This window comes from Passer domesticus, chromosome 1, assembly GCF_036417665.1.
Source record: "Passer domesticus isolate bPasDom1 chromosome 1, bPasDom1.hap1, whole genome shotgun sequence".
Taxonomy (NCBI): domain Eukaryota; kingdom Metazoa; phylum Chordata; class Aves; order Passeriformes; family Passeridae; genus Passer; species Passer domesticus.
The window spans coordinates 89491958-89509070 of record NC_087474.1 but is presented as its reverse complement, the minus strand read 5'-3'; the positions used below and the strand labels follow the sequence as shown (position 1 = coordinate 89509070).

Here is a 17113-nt window from a genome sequence, read left to right as displayed (position 1 = left end):
TTTACCATTTTTAAGATAATTTTATGCACATAAAGCTGAATTCTCAGGCATAGTCAATGAAGACACAGCTTGCTTTTATTTTGTCTTTTTCATAAGTGTCCAGGTAGTTCATGAGGTAACAATTCACTGTTCTCAAAGCAATTGGAAGTTCTGTTGATATCACTGAAGTTGGAGCTTCTCTGCCCTCCTCCCACTCCCCACACATGCGTGTGCACTCCTTCAGTGCTTTCAGGAGCCTCTTAGGTGAAGAAGTGATCATATAAGCAATCCATGCATAGGGAAGAAATAATTCAAAATGTTGTTTTTGTTTTAGTAAATGTCAGTTTGTAAAAGACAGAGATTCTCATCTTGGTGACTGACTGAGTTGGCCTTGAATTATCATCTTTGTCATATAATGATAGTTTCCCTGAGGGAGTTCCCCTCTATTAAGCACTGGTGAAACCACATCTGGAATGCTGTATCCAGTTTTAGGGTCCCCCAGTACAAAGGAGGCATGGACAGACTGGGATGAGTGTAGTGAAGAGCCAACAAAAATGATTAAAGGACTGGAACATATGACATGATGAGAGGCTGAGAGAACTGGATTTAGTTTGAAAATGGGAATGCTCAGGGTGGACCTTTCCAGTCTGTATGAGAGCCTGATGGAGGGCTGTAAAGAAGATAATACCAGCAAGACAGCCCTGGCTCTGAGTGACAGGATCATAGGCAGTAGGAGTAAATTAAAATGCAAGAAATTCCATTTAGATTAAAAAGAAAAAGGTGGGTTTTGGCCGCTTTTTTTTTTTATATACTACTACTGTGATCACCTACTGGAACAGGTGAACAGGTTGCTTAGAGAGGTTGTAAAGTTTCCACCTCAGGAAAAGGTGGCTCAAAAGCCAAGTGGAAACAGCACTGACCTTGCCATAGCTGACCCTGTTTTGAGTAGTCAAGTTGGCTAGATGATCTCTAGAGGCCCTTTGCTACCTCAGCTACACTGTAAAGTTATCTGAATATTTATTTTCCTGTTTTTAAAGGTTTAGTGGTCCCAAGTGTAATTCTTATCTAGAAAATATATTATTGACTTTTTTAAATACTGTTTGGCTTCATATATGTACAGGATAAAAGCATGAAGAGAGCTTGATCAATTTAACCAAGTACTAAATCCTGTTTCTGCAGGCTCAGGCTGCTGTAAATGGAGGTGTTGAAAATGCTGTGCTGGATCAACCTGCTAACCCAGCTGCTGAGAATGTAGTTGTAGGTGAGAACCCTGAAATTCAAGAGGAACAAGTAGATGAAGAGGAGGAAGATAATGAGGATGAAGAGGATGCTGTAGTAGAAGATGCAGCAGATGCAAACAATGGAGCACAAGGTAACAGGTGACTCAAAACATTAATGTTCTAGTTCTCACTAAATGTAAATTAATTGAATATCAACCTGTCGTGATGGAAGGAAGCTGTGTAAATTCCCACTTCAGCTTATTTATCTTGCCTTTGCAAATTTCATGCACTTTGAGTGCTGAAGCATCTGCTTGCTGAAAAGCTGTCGGCAGTTACAAGATGAATATTATGCAATCAAGTCTTTTTGTTCATTTAGAACATAACATGGAGTGGTTACATCTTGTTTTGAGTGATCTAACAGCTGTAAAAATGGCCATTGTCTCCTCAGATGACATGAACTGGAATGCTTTGGAATGGGATCGAGCAGCAGAAGAGCTTACTTGGGAGCGAGTGAGTAAGAATAATTTTCTTGGATTTAATAATTTAGGTTCATACTTGAAATGATTTGTAGTGTTGGTGTGGTAAAGTGCTTTTGGGATAGATTTGGAAATCCTTCATTTGTAAGAGCCTTTAGTGACCTAGAAAAGTTGTTACATTATAAACAAAATGTTATTATGTTACTTCTTAATCATTAAAGCATTTTTTTATTTTAAGTATAGTAGCAGCTTATAAATATATAGTAGCAACATAAAACATGTTTTAGTAGACTTTTCTGAAGTCTTCCACTTGGTGAGGTAGACAACTGACTTGCAGCTTGCTTTGAGGACACTGGGCCAGATTAGGAGTGCAAAGGTGTAGCATTAGATGCAGTTCAATGCTTAATTTTTGTATTCATGAAAACATTAGACTAAAGAGAAGGGAAATAGAAGTTTAGGTTTCTTTGCAAAAAACAAATGCATTTCCCTATAAATGGTGATGCATTTTAATGTAACATGGTTTCTGTGTTGTTTTTGTATCACAAATTCCATAACTAGAGCATGACATGCATGTACACTGTAATCGTGGAGTAGTATAGAGACCTGAAAATTAGGTTTTTGTAGCTGGTCCAGAAGTAGCCAACATCTGAGTTCAAAGCTCACCACATGCAGCAAAATCTGCCTGAAGGTAGGTGCAGCAGCTTCATGATTTACCAGCATCACTGCTAGGCTGTGGTATAGTTGTTGCCTCGATTGCAGGGGAGCAGAAGTACAGTTTTCATCATGAGTGGCACATCTTGATATTTGTTTTGTATCTACTGAAAGCTTCTTGGAGTGTCTTGAAAGATATTTCATCAAAAAGGATGTACATAAATTCAGGTTCCTGAATCATTCTGTTGTTTATTTCAGGATGGAAGTGCTATATTTCTGAACCCAATTTATTTGCTAGAAAGTGCTGATGTGTTCCTAACTGATGATATTTTGATGCTTTTTCATGAATATAGATGTCAGTTTCATAACCACTTCCAATGTTATGTGCTGACATAGGCAATAGATTTGTAGTTGACATTTAGTATCAAAATGGGGATAGACTCTTCTATTATGTCATCCTGTAAAAATACCATGCAAGTTTTCTGAATTTTCAAACATTTTTGCATCTTAGTTTGATTTGTAAAATATATGCAACTCTTATATCTTGGAACTTAGTGCAAAGTCCTCATACAAGGCAAAGAGCCTTGAACATGGAACTTTACAGCAGTAATTGTGGAGTAGGAGTGTCTGGATTTAAATATTAAGATACACTCAAAGTGGGTGTAAAGGAGATTTTTTTTCTTTGTAATGGATGCTTTATTTTTGACTGCAGATACTTCCTATAACAGCTGTGCTGAGTAATGAAGAATTTGTTTCCCATCTTCCCTAGATGTAAAACAATTCTGTTCAAAAGTTAATAGCATACAATATAGCAAATTTCTGTTAGTTGTTGCTTTTATACATTGACGGTAAAATACTAACTTTTCTCAGTGCAGCATAAACTGGTATTTTGCAAGTAGGATGAAACAAAAATTGGTTCTTTTATTTAAATATTGAGTTGATTGAACACGTACTTAAATAGCCATTCAATCACTACAATATTTTGTAAATACAAAATCTTTGACAAAGTCTTCAAAGTCATGGAGAGAAACAGCTTCAGAGTTAATTGATTCTGTGTTTGGTTTGACACATAGATACATGTGTATCCAGATGTTCCACATGTATATCACTGCCTTTGAGCACCTGAGTTTACTGTGTTGAATGAGAACTTCGTTTCTCTCTTTATCAATAAGAGTTTATGTGCTGGTGCTGTTGGTTGAGCCATTAAAAAACTCTTGGCTGCATTGTACAATAAAGGTCAATGTGAAAGAGGCTTATTTTAGATTCAGGATAGTTTTTCTAATAAGTAAAAATAACTTTCTTGTCTTCACAGATGCTCGGACTTGATGGATCTCTGGTTTTCTTAGTAAGTACAATCTTGCTCTTTAAGAATTTCTACAGAAGGATTTTTTTTAAGTACCTGTATTTTTTTTAATATACATAATTGTATTTGAAGTCCTTTTTTTCATATCATATATACATTTCTTTAAAGAGAGTTTCATGTGATGTCATGTTCAAGCAAAGTGGGTATTTAGGAGTTTCACAAATTAGTGGTGTGTGTGTGGCATAAAAGTGGAATTTCTTAAACGATGTAGATAATTTTGGATCACTTACTCCACTGTAAATGAAAACTACACCTTTTAAAAAGCACACATTGAAAATACATATGTGTTCTAACCTTATGTTTTGATCTTTGGTATAGTTAAAATACAGTTCTCATTCAAATACATTTTTTGTCCTAATACCACCATATCAGCACTACATCTAGTGTAGACTAGATTTTAAAATCTAAGATCTTCAGTTGACTCTATTTTCAAAATACTCCATCTTAGAATCATTAAGTTTGAAAAATACCTCAAAGGTCATTAATGTCTCTTATTTAAATGTCATGCCTTAGGTTTACAATTATGTTATTAGTCATTTACCTTAAATATTAATATCAAAAGAAGTAAAAATCCAATGTGCTTGTGGCTGAGGTCACATCTTAGCTAAAAGTAATATTAAAAAATGGAGATGTGCTGTCATTTCTAGAGTCAGAGGTGTCAGTTTTGTTAATGCATTTGTTGTCGCAAAGACTAATGGTTAAAAGTTCAGATGAGCATTTTTTTCATTTATAAAAAAAGTATCCACATACATTTCATGTAATTTTTTTTAAAGATGGAACTATTTGTATAGATTTTAAAACAAAAGCCTACTTTTACAAAATGTAAGCAAGAGTAAGTGCACTTATCTATATAAATGTTCATTAATGTAACGGAGCTGCAAAACTTCCTGGCTCTAACATGAGATGTGCAAGTTCTGGTGATAATAAACTGTTGAAATAAGAAGTTGATATAAAAGTAAAGTCACTTATTTAAAAGACTGACATTTATACATTTCTTGTAATCTTCCTTCCTCTTTCCCCTGTACTCCATACAGGAACATGTCTTTTGGGTGGTGTCTTTAAATACGCTGTTCATACTTGTCTTTGGTAAGTATTGTTTACTCTTAGGTTTTAAAATTATCCTTCTTTGTGAATTGGTAGTGCAGGTCTATTTTAAGGCTGTTCTAGAAAAATGAAGATGTGACCTCTAAAAACAGAACCAAAAATGAACTGGCAACATGAATAACAAGTATTTATTGTTTTCTAGTTTTGTCATTTTAATTTATTTAAGTGAATAGATTTAAAGTAGGAAACCTAGCAGAACCTTAACCCTGTCAACTAAAGCACAGAAATTATTTATTTCTAATACTGCTAAATTAAAGGAGGAATCTCAGGGAATTTAATTTGCAAGGAAAAGCAGTACTTTGCAGGCTAGATAAGGTTTTTCTTTCTCTTCATAGTTTTTACTAGATAGAGTTACACAAATTTTTCCCTTAAAAATCCATTCTTGGAGCTCAGACTGAAAGGGAGGGAGGTGTGCAAGAATGTAGCATTTTAGTGACAAATGAAGCATTTTATACACTTAAAAAATACCAGACAAAGATACCACAAAGTTTCACTTGCTCTGAATGACCAGTTTAGAAAAGAATTTTTTATGTTGCTTTGGTGTTTTTTCAGTGGTCTTTCTTGGCAGAAAGGTTTGAGGTTGCAAAGCTGAAGTTGTACTGTAGATAAGTTTTTACAGACAAAAGTAAAGCTCATAACACTGAACCAGTGATTTGAGCATCTAGATACTGAAACAGAACAGCAAATCAAAAGAAAATAAACCTAAGTACCTTGTATGTTTAATTCACAAGAAACTGTAACTGTTCCAAAATAGGAGTTGGGAAATACTTGAATATTTCTTTCTGATAATTAATTCTATTTTAACACGTAGTTATCATAAGTTAATTGGATTTTTTAGCTGCTGTAATAAGTAAGCTTTTTTACTAAGTAGATAACCATGGAATTCCTAAACCATAGATTAAAATTCAATAATAAGGAAGTAATAAGAATGCCTAATGAGGCTGTCGTATAGCAACATTTTCAGTGGCTGCCTTGCCAAGGGGGAACTCACAAATAGAGAAGAGAATGACTTTCCTAAGTAAGCAGGAGGTCTGGGAATTTAATATGTGCCTCTCAAGCCTATTTTTAGTATCTTTCCCATTAAGTAATACTGCTTAATTTGCAATTGACAAATCTCTAGTAATTTGTAATTATAGTACTTGTGAGTTCAGATATCACAGGAGGTACTTGCTAAATATAAAACAGAAGGAAAGCATTTCTAACTTTAATTAGTGGTCCAGAAATTCTCTTTGGACAAATTAATTCATTTCAACTTAATTAATATTTTCTATAGCTCATTCTAGTACTCACAGAGGAGTTTGTACTCTTTTGTGCTTTTTTTTAAGGAATTCATTAGAAAATATTTTAAATAATGTTTTTTTAAAAGCATTACAAACTGTGCACTATATTCTCATAAAATGTCAAAAATGCAACTTTTAAATTATTAATCTGATATCTCTAGGAGTTGTGATCTTTTTCATCTCACTTTTCTTTCTCTTGTTCTTACTGGGCAGGGAGAGTTCAATTCCTCCCTTTATCTTTTTCATGTTTGCTTTTCCCAATAACTGCTGATTTTCTTAAAAGACATGAATTAAAACTTTTCTTATCATTGATTAGGGCAATGTGAATCCTGCTCAATCTTTTCGTGTAGTTTTTTGTTGTTGTTGTTGTTGATTTGTTTGTTTGCTTCTTGAGTTTTGAAGTTTGAATTTTTTTTTTTTAATGTTGGTCATACAGAAATGAAGAGAGAGAAAATGATCACACTTTTCATTTGAGGGAATGTTTAGCCTGTAGTAGTTTCCAGGGAGGGCTACTATGATGTAGTGAAGACAATATAAGTGAAAACAAAAGCTTGCCACTTCTGCAGCCCCTTCACTTTATACTGATGCACTCCACTCCTATAAAAAATGGATGTTGAATTCTTTAGGCTTTCATAACTTGGTTGGAAGAATGAGATAAAGTAACTAAAAAATTTATTTTGTTGCAAATATGCAGGTTTCTAAAAATGGGGAAGTGCTGTGTTTTCTAATGCATTTCCCCTGAAACCTCAGAATGGTCAGGAGTGGGTTCTTAGGAATAATGAGCAATTTTCAGTACATTAGTTCAGAGTAAAAGACTTCTCATTTGCTCCTCATCCCTTCACTGGGTGTCATTTTTCTCCCCCTCCTCTTCCCTCTGCAAATTTCTGCAGGGCTTGCATTTTCCACAATATTTTAAGTATTCTTAAGAATTAAAGCACTAGAACTGAAGCCTTGCTAAAGCAAGTCCCATTTCACCAGGCTGTGAAATGGCTACTGAAGTCTTTTAGTACACGAGAAAGAATGAATACACAGCATAGGTTCCTGCAGGAGTCTGGGACAGATGCCAGCCTAGTACATAACACTGAGAAGTGGAATTAATTTACAGAGTGCAAGATGAAGTAAGAAGGAAAAGATTGTCCTCTTATTCTGTGTAGTTTTATATTGTTTTAGTCCTTAAGTGCAAATTCTGGTCTGATTTTCAGTGTTCGTAAAATTATAGGAATCTAACACTTGCAAATATTTGCACATAAATTAATTTTTTTTTTCATAAAATGTATGAGAAGCAGAATAATACCATGTTACAATATTCATCCTGCAAATAAGGCTTCATTACCAGTTTTCATGGCCTTTTTTTCTCCTTTCTTCTTACATTATTCAGCATTTTGTCCATACCACATTGGTCACTTCTCCATTGTTGGCCTGGGCTTTGAGGAATATGTGAGTACTGTTTTATAATTTCAAAATGAAAAATAAACTACCACTGTTTATTCAGTCACAGTATTTTTGTAGCATCTTTCCACTTCCGTTTGGATTGAAAAAGTAACTTTTGAGTGTCTTCTTGCTAGTCCTTCAACCTTTTTGAGTATATGATTAAAAATGTTGTCCCACTCTTTTCCACTTCCTAAATTATTTATATCTCAAGTAAGGTTTTACTGTTTGTAAAAACTGTGTGTGTCTTCAGGGTTTTGTTCCTTGTGCACATTTTAAACTTGTTTACTGATTTTCATAGTGGATGATGCTAATTAGGGGATAAACAGTGTAAGGTGGCACTTTTTGTTTCATATATTGAGATTGAGTTTGAAGAAAGTAGTAAATGTAAATATTATCTATTTTTAATGAAAATTAAAAAATAGTAGTAGATTATTAAAATATGTAAAAACTAGAGAAACTTGTCATTCTTCTTGAAGAGTTGAAATTTGGAATTTATCTTAGTAACATGAAAAGGAGATGTAATCTTCTAAGAGACTGATAAACTTCCACATTTTTTTCTCTTTGCTCCAGGTCCAAGCATCTCACTTTGAAGGCCTGATTACAACTATCGTGGGATATGTTCTTCTAGCAGTGACTCTAATTGTTTGTCATGTATCCTTTTGTCGGTAGTTACCTGGTTCAGATTTATGTGTAAATATTTTTTTCTGGCTGTGCTTTGTGGAGGTGCAGACATGATGCAGGTGCCCTTAACTCGCCATTTTTCTCTGCTCTTTTGGTGACATTAGAAGGAAAGGTCTCTTCTGTTCTCTTGGAGATTTAGAAGTTGTCAGTGTGACTGCCTGCTTTCAAATACTTCCACATGCTTAACAACACAATCAAAGGCTTTTATGTTTGCTTGAAGGTCTGTCTGAGGAGAAGGGTGTAGAATAATTTTTTCCTCACTATGTGTAGGCTTTGCTGTGGCCTGTAGTTGCAGCAGAGAGATTATAAAAGGAGGTAGGATGGAAAATTTATTAAAATATTTTTGATCCTGCCAGATTTTTTGAATAAGAATTATTTTAGTTTCTTTGTCAGGTCTCTGAACTACTGAGAGTTTGCAGCAAGAATTTCTTTCTTATTATTACTTTTTCAGAGAAAACTTTCTCTTAGTGGTAGAAAATAAAGTACTGGAAGCTGGAAGGATTTATTTGGTCGCAAGTAAGAAGAGGCTGCATTCATGCTGCATATTTCTTTACATCAGCTTCAGTTTGAAAGAATACGCACTTGTTCCCAGAAGTTTTGAACTTTTCTGTTCAAAAGTAAACAAAGTTAACATTGACTTTCTACATCTTTATACAGATGTGCAGTGTAACACATTAGTAGATTCGCATGTAGGTTTTGCCTCCTGAAAAAAAAAACCCAAAATAAACTCCCAAAGTGCAATTGCATCCAGCTTTTCTTGGAAAAGGTGAGAATTTGATTTAGACAGCAGTGAAGGGAAAGCTACTATTTAAAGTAGGTCTGCAGGTTTTAAACTTACATATTTGTGGCAGATGTTTTCAGAGACATCTTTATTTCTTTATTTCTTGAAAACTGTTGGTTGTTTAATTTAAGAAGGGTCCTATTATAAATTATTTGCTTTAGATGCATGTTTGAGGATGTTACTCAGCACACCAGATTGTGACTACTGGTGTCACAGCCGGTTTTGAAAATAGAACCCTGATAGTACACATACTTACTATTTAATTTTTCTCTTCTTTAAATTTCCTGTTGCTAAAAGCAGCATAATATAGTGTTTGATATTAGACTGTTACAAAGTGTTTCCCAATGTTATTTTCTTGACAAAGCTATTCAGGGTTTGGCAGCTCTTGTTAAGTTTCAGCGGTCACGTCGTTTACTAGGAGTTTGCTATATTGTTGTCAAGGTAATCCTAATGTTTTGTGTGGGGGGAAAAAAACCCTCTCAATTTAAACTGACGTTATAATTTTCTTAGCAATTTTTGTTAAACTAGTGAGATGTTACTTTCTCTCTTTTCCTAAAGGTTTCCTTGTTAGTGGTGGTTGAAATTGGTGTGTTTCCTCTCATCTGTGGCTGGTGGTTGGATATATGCTCCTTGGTAAGAACAGAAACAAATAACGATAAAATCTTTTGTAACTGTTTATATTTGAAGCAAAAAAAAAAAGTTCTGATGAGAAGAGAGTTGTTAATATGAGTTTGACAACATTCTTCTGTTTTCATAAACAGCATTTCTAGAGGGAAATTTCCATGTTTTTTTAGGTACTGCCTAATGCTAATTTTGGGGGGTTTTATGTCACAAAATACAAATTAACATGCTATTACTAAAATAACAACATCCTAATCCTTTTTAGTGCTGTTACAAGACCACTGTGATAATGACCTTACTTATAGGCAAACTTGAATGCTGAACAAACCTCTTTATGTAGCCATCTTATGTGGAATGGTAATGACTTCATATTTTAAGTTGTCCAGTTTCTTTCTGGAAAGTTTTGAAAAAGATCTTTGCTGCATTTTTTTGAATTGAGGATAGTTTTTTCTTGGAATTGAAGACAGTTTTTCGGTACTGAAAAATACTGACTGCTAAATTTGAAATGGACAAAATTAGGTTTTTTTCAGCCTTGGTAGAAATAGAATTTTACTTAGGAATTATTTGCTTCCATCATAGTGCCACTTTGTTTGAATTGATTTATAACTTACCTAGAGTCTGTTAGTGATTGAGTTGACATATTTCTTCTTTCTGTCAGAAAAAATAAATTGATCAGATATTGATCTTTATTTGCTGTTCTTATCATAAGTAATCCCTTTTTTCTGTAATTAAATTGTGTATTTATGTGTTAAAGGAAACATTTAAATTATGCTTAGTAGTATATGAACTACGGTAAACCAAATGAATACTTGTGGATGTTTGCCAAACCTTATTCAAATTTGTTTACTACTTACCTTCTTGTAGGAGATGTTTGACGCCACTCTGAAAGACAGAGAATTGAGCTTTCAGTCTGCCCCAGGCACCACAATGTTTCTGCATTGGTTGGTTGGAATGGTTTACGTCTTCTATTTTGCATCCTTCATCCTTTTGCTAAGAGAGGTGAGTCTGTGAGAACAAGACTGGTATGGAACACAGAGGCTTACATACAGAACTGTTAAATCTTTAATGTGTGGGTATTGCTGCTACCATTTTTTTTTTTGTGTATATTGGATTCTGTTTTATGTAAAAAGGGCCATGCTGGTACTTACTGCAGTGGAAAAATCATGATTTTGAGTACATTTTACTTAGAGATTTTTGTTTAGCTGTTAAATCTGAACATTGCCTTCAAATTAATCCAAATACGTTTTAGTTGTTTAAGATCAACCAGTACTTGAAAATTAAGCTTGTGTTTGGTTATTGGTTCTCTAGTTCCCTGTGATAATACTTTCTTTGTTCTATTTCTGTGCAATTTTGGTGAATCTTGTTCAACCCATATCCCTATTACCGTAAAACTTACTTTCTGCAGCAGTGTTGTTCAAAATGAAAAATAAATACAAAGATTATATTGTCCTCATATATTGTTTTCTATTTCCTACTTCAGGTATTGAGACCTGGTGTCTTATGGTTTCTCAGGAATTTGAATGATCCAGACTTCAATCCTGTGCAGGAAATGATTCACTTGCCCATCTATAGACATCTCAGGAGGTTTATCTTATCAGTGGTAAGGATTTAACAGAAATATTTCTTTATCTGGAGATAAAGATTCATATGTACTGTGTATTTAAAGAAAAACATTTTCACCATGGAAGTGAACTGCTATTGGAACAGGTTACTCTGCATCTCTGCATCTTTTGATACTCAAACTCAACTAGATAAGGTTCTGAACAGCCTGATGTATCTGGGTTTGCTGAGCAGGGGTTTGGGGAGAATTAGTTGGACTTCAGAGCTCTCCTCTAAACCAAGTATCTTGTGCAAAGTCCAAGAAACTGTTTGTATATTAATTATCATATAATTGTACACAAACACTTATAAACAAGTATTTGTTATAATGGATATTGTAAATCCATAACTTTCATCATGCCCTCAGTTACTGCAGTAAACATTGAATGTCCAGTTCAGCCAAAGTAGTCTAGCAGGGGAGAGTAATTTTCTAGATAGATTTTGGATTGGATTCTGCTGCTGTAGCCAGTGGTGTCTGTTTCCAGATTATCATTGTAAGATAGTGAAAAAAAAGTTTTTTCCTTTTAGTTCTTTGTCTGAGGTTTGCTGAGCACTGCTGAGCATGCAGTGAAGGAAGGGTCGCAGACTGTCTGACATAAATGTTACATGAACTGTGTGAACTGACACACCAGAAACATTCTTTGATGTACTGTATTGTTACACCTGTGGTGTAACACTTTGAGCACTGAAAGCTCAAAGAGATCCTGGTTCTGTTGGAGAACCCTTCAGTATCTGAGTGGAGTTGACCTTTCCACCTTTCTGAGCATTCTGTCCTTAGATAATGGTAATTCTTCAGCTGCCTGAAATTTCCTGGTACATCAGGTGGCCCAAATACAAGCCAAGGTCTACTGGTTGCTCATGGTCTCATGTTGTCACACTATGTTGAACAGGCAACTTGAACTTCACCTTTTGACTTGCTCAGCTAATTAATTCAGAATTTTCACTAGCCTCATGCTAGAATGTGGGATCCAGAATGGTAATAATTTACCATTTCAAAGAATAAATCACGCCTTTCAAGCTCTGTTTATCTTTCCATATTTTAAAGAAATGTCTTGTGTATGACATAAATATTATTTTTCAGGAAGAATGGGATTCAGTTTTTCTTTTTGACATAGTTAAACACAAATTTTTTTTTCACATCTTTAGTCTCTATTTAATTTATATGAAGTGTAAGAATGTATTTAAAATTTACTTAATTTTTCATCTGGTTCCTTAAGGAAACAGGATTCATAAAAGTGTATTGTCTTCAGGCACTTGATGTTCCCTGCTGAATTTTGGTCTTTCAGTCAATTTGAAATGTGAAGAAATAGGAACTGAAAAGTCTTTTGACGCTTCAGCAAGTTGCTTAAGAAGTCAGCCACTTAGAAAAGAGAGGAATACAAAATAAGCAGCCCTAGTGTTGGGGAAGGGGAAGAAAGAACTTTCTGACATTGCTCTAGCTACCAGCAGGGTTGTTCTGGTGCTTATTCAGCTGCAGTCCTATTTGGCAAGGGCATTGTAGCCAACCGGTCTGCCTGGGATGGAATTGGTTTTCTTCATAGTGTCTTCAAATGTCCTTCTGCACCTTGAATGGGCAGCTGAAACAGCGTTGCTAACACAGGCCTGTTGGCTATGGCTGGACAGTGCTTGCACAGCATCCAGGCATTTTCTTTGCTGCTCTGCCCTGCTCCCTCACCTCCACTGAATAAGCTGCAGGCTGGAAGGAGGGTATTCCTGGAACAGCTGTCCTGAACTGACCAAAGGGATATGACATCATGCTCAGCAGTAAAAGCTGTGAGGCTGGGGGTGGGGATGTTCATGGCTGTGGTGTTTGTCTTCCTGACTTCCCAGGAAATTGCTGATTGTCTGTCTGCTGATGGGAAGTAGAGAGTGAATTCTTCTTACTGTTTTGATTGCATACTTGGTGCTTTCTCTGTTAAATTGCTATTATCTCAGTCTTGCCTGCCTTCTGTTTTGCCTTCCCCTTCAGCTGGAGCGGGGAATTAGCAAGCAGCTGGGTTGATATTCAGCTGTTAGCCAGGGCTAGCCCACCACACCCAGGGAACATGTCAGAGATGGGTGGGAATCTAGATTTGGTAGTTTCTACTATTTGGACTAACTTGTTTACTTTATAATTGCAGATTGTCTTTGGATCAATTGTACTGCTCATGCTCTGGCTTCCTATACGCATTATTAAGTATCTTCTGCCTAACTTTCTTCCATATAATGTTATGCTTTACAGGTGAGCATTTATTTTTAAAAGATACGGGTTTTTTCAGTGCTTCTATAACTGCGAAAAATGTATTTGCACTCTCTGACCATTAAAGTGTCACTTTTAATGTTATTTTGTTTTTAATTAATCTTCATTGTTCTAAGAGAAGTAAAGGGTAAAGGACATGGCTACATCATATAATGTGACAAATTAAAAGCTACTTGAAAAAAATAAGGATTTAGTATTCCTTCCATAAAGATAACTGTTCGGGGCTTTATGCCCTCAAAACACTTCCCATTTCAGCTTTCTTATAGTGAAGTTTCTTTTGTGTTTGCTTTTTCAACAGACTCAGTCCTGGTTGTCATTGCTTCAGGAGTAAAATAATATCTGTAACTGCATTTTTTTTAATGGCAGCAGTTTTTTCCTATTTCTGAATAATAATTCAAACAATTATAGATGCAAATAGAGATGCATACTGTATTCTTAGATATAGTCTTTCTCAATGTTTTCTCCTAATTTTATTATATGCCAAAGTGCCTAACCTTTCTGCTCGGGGTAGTATATAGGGAAAAATCTTAGCAAAAAACTAAGAATTTTCCTTTTTGGCATCCAATGTAGTTTTGTATTGTGGTGGCATTAATAGGATTCAGTGTAAAAGATTTCTATTAGAATGTTCCTTATGTTTGATTTTATGCTCTTCCCATTGTTTCCAGTGATGCTCCAGTAAGTGAACTTTCCCTAGAGCTGCTTTTGCTTCAGGTGGTGCTTCCAGCTTTGCTAGAGCAAGGACATACAAGACAGTGGTTGAAAGGTCTTGTACGAGCATGGACTGTTACTGCTGGATACTTGCTGTAAGTACAGAAATCCAAAATCAGCTACAACCTCTGTGCCCAGTTTGGCCTTTAAACATGAAGGCAGCTTTCCAGAAGGTTATCCCAACAGGCAGGTTTAATAGCTCTTCTACAGGTAAATACATTATAAAAAACTTCTATAGTGATTGCTTTCTTCTAAGCAGTAGATGTACATACTTCTGGACAAGCCTTTGACAAGTAATTCTTTTGGTACACCATTACAGCATTTGCTTAGTGAAAGACATCTGTAAGAGTATGACTGACATCTTCTTAACTCCCTGTTATATGAAAATAAGGAGATAAATGTCAGCAGTGTGTTTCCATTAATCATCTACATAAAACTCATGTGCATTTCTTGGATTTCTTCCTAGAAGAAGAAAAAAAAAGAAAAATAATTTAGGACATTGAGCTGAAGAAGTAAGCAACTTAAATTAGGCATTTTCAAGTTAAAAGTTCAGACTTTAGAGAAGAATAAAACCATTTATTGTCAAATAAAGTTAATTATAGTACTGACAGGCAGAGTTCTAGCACTTGAAATTATTTCTTAGTTCATCTGTTGTTCACCAAATTAGTCAAGAAAAAAAATGAGGTTGACTTTGTTTCTGTGCAGTTTTCAGTTTAACTTCAAAGTATATTGGCATTCTCCCACCATGTTGCACTCTTAGGATCAAGAATTTTTCTTTGCCAAGTTATGTCTGAGAAAGTGAGTGAATGAATTGAAACATTTTTTCTTCACTGTAACCCAAAATATTTGTTTTAGTTTCTCCTAAGGAAACTCTGCTTACCCACTCTTCTCTTAGTTTGCATTTGGAAGAAGTTTTTAATTATTTTCCAAGTTTTAATTGTGTTTAAGTATAGTGTAACAAGAGAGTCTTAGAGATGATGATAGAAATGGCTTTTCTTACTCCACTGTTGCAGCTCTTTAGGACAATTGCAAATTATCTCTTCAGCAATTTTAGTTTAGCACAGATGAAAATCTTTTGCTCTATTGTTCCCAAAAAGCAAACTGTTGGGTAAATTTCATTGCTAATAGAATATCTGCACAAATCTTACCCAACAGTTTGCTGAGGAAAATTAAGTTCTAAATGTTCATTTTTAATCAGACTCAAATTTTGCTAATTGTACATGTGAAAAACTGAAGAAACGTGTTTCCTGGGCTGTTGGGGTCCACTCCGGTTAGCTATAGACCCTTGCCCACACAATACTTCATAGACAACGGTAAAAGATTAGAGAAGCACTCTCCTCCACGTGGGAAACGTTGTCCTTTATTCCAAGACAAACCCATGGGAGAAAAGAGGGCGTTCCCTGGTGGCAGGGAGCTTTTATTACCCGCCCCCCCCATGGGGACAAAGGGAGAGGTCCACAGCCAATGGGATACCAGTGAGGAGTGGCAAGGGGAGGGGTAACCCAGGGGACAGACCACCAGGGGGTACCGGGACAGGTGAGGGAAAGGCCAAGTGATGGAAAAAAAAAAGGGGTAACAAACCACATGACATAACATAGGCTATACACTCCAATACAAAAGTATTCTGTGCAAATTCCCAATCACCCAGTGCAAGAGAACAACTAAACTGGTGCACCACAATAGAAAACATCATCAGAATAATTTTAAAGTAAATTGCTTTTTTCCTAGGATTGATATTCTTAAAAAGTTGTGAACAGGTTTTGAGCAATTTAGAATCTTCTTGAAAGATTCTGCCTGCCTCTGGACTTCTGACAGCATGTCCGTAGCAATGCAGCACTGTCCTTGTTCAGATTAGGTTGGAAGGCCCCTGTTTCCTATAGAGCTTAGTGACAGTAACACAAAAGCTGTCAATACAGCCATGTGCTTACATGAACTGAAATATCCATGTAATTTTCCTTTCATGTGCACAACACCTTTAATACCAGGTGGTGTTTTTAAAGCAGTCAGACAGATAAGTGATCTTTCCTCATGATTGTATTCTAACTGCACCCACACCATCATTTTTCTTCTAAATTGTGTTTATGATGACATTGAGTATGTTACCAAAAAAGGCTTATTTTACTTAATCAAGATTCTGCCAGTACTGCTGTGTTAGTTTTGTACAACCTGTATGGATTCTGAGTAGGCCTGTATTTCTATAAATTTCTCATTTATATCAAACAGAACAAAACTGAAATTTTGATTGTTACAGGGATCTTCATTCTTACCTACTTGGTGATCAGGAAGAGAATGAAAACAATGCAAATCAGCAACCTAACAACCAGCATGCTCGCAATAATAACGCCATTCCAGTTGTGGGAGAAGGTCTCCATGCGGCCCATCAAGCCATACTTCAACAAGGAGGACCTGTGGGTTTCCAGCCTTATCGTAGGCCTTTAAAATTCCCACTCAGGGTATGTATACCTAACACATCAAGAGAAAAGAAAAGGGCATTTGAGAAGTTGTTTTTTTCTAAGAAAGATTTGGACCACGTTTTGTCAGAAGTCACATGGTGGGTCCTGTTTTACATGGTTTGCAGTTTTCAAAAACATAGAATTGCAGTTATGCTCATATAAGGCTTTTTCAGCCTGTAAGGTAAGACCTTCAATTACAATTTTATTTATAGATCCCATAGATGTTGAGTATTATGTGTCAGTTGATATGTTATTTTCTTACAGTAAGTAATGGAGAGAAAGACAACAAGCCCCTCTCAAACAGGTAGTTCGGGCGTGCCTCTAACAAGGCATGGCTTTCAAGGGGGCACACTTTGGTCTTGTAGCTGAATTTAAAACTATTTTGCTTTATTAAGAAAATAAACAGAGAACTTCTTTCTGCATCTGTATTAAACATAGAAAGGCATTATATAATACTTGAAAGGTCTAAATCCCTAAAATTAGAAAGGAAATTTTATTGGCAAATACTTACATGCCTAGAATAATAA

General features: G+C 35.4%; 1 protein-coding gene across 2 annotated transcripts in view; it reads left to right on the top strand.

Annotated features, from left to right (window-relative positions):
• Positions 1-17113, top strand: part of MARCHF6 (membrane associated ring-CH-type finger 6) — a 49176-nt gene that overhangs the window by 15673 nt on the left and 16390 nt on the right. For both annotated transcript variants that reach the window (XM_064428551.1, XM_064428541.1), the window contains exons 7-19: positions 1159-1351; positions 1648-1709; positions 3639-3671; positions 4724-4775; positions 7452-7510; positions 8075-8155; positions 9339-9407; positions 9525-9599; positions 10452-10586; positions 11068-11187; positions 13307-13407; positions 14091-14228; positions 16385-16586. In XM_064428551.1, coding sequence (XP_064284621.1) covers positions 1159-1351; positions 1648-1709; positions 3639-3671; positions 4724-4775; positions 7452-7510; positions 8075-8155; positions 9339-9407; positions 9525-9599; positions 10452-10586; positions 11068-11187; positions 13307-13407; positions 14091-14228; positions 16385-16586 — 1320 coding nt within the window. The remainder of the gene's footprint in view (positions 1-1158; positions 1352-1647; positions 1710-3638; positions 3672-4723; positions 4776-7451; positions 7511-8074; positions 8156-9338; positions 9408-9524; positions 9600-10451; positions 10587-11067; positions 11188-13306; positions 13408-14090; positions 14229-16384; positions 16587-17113) is intronic.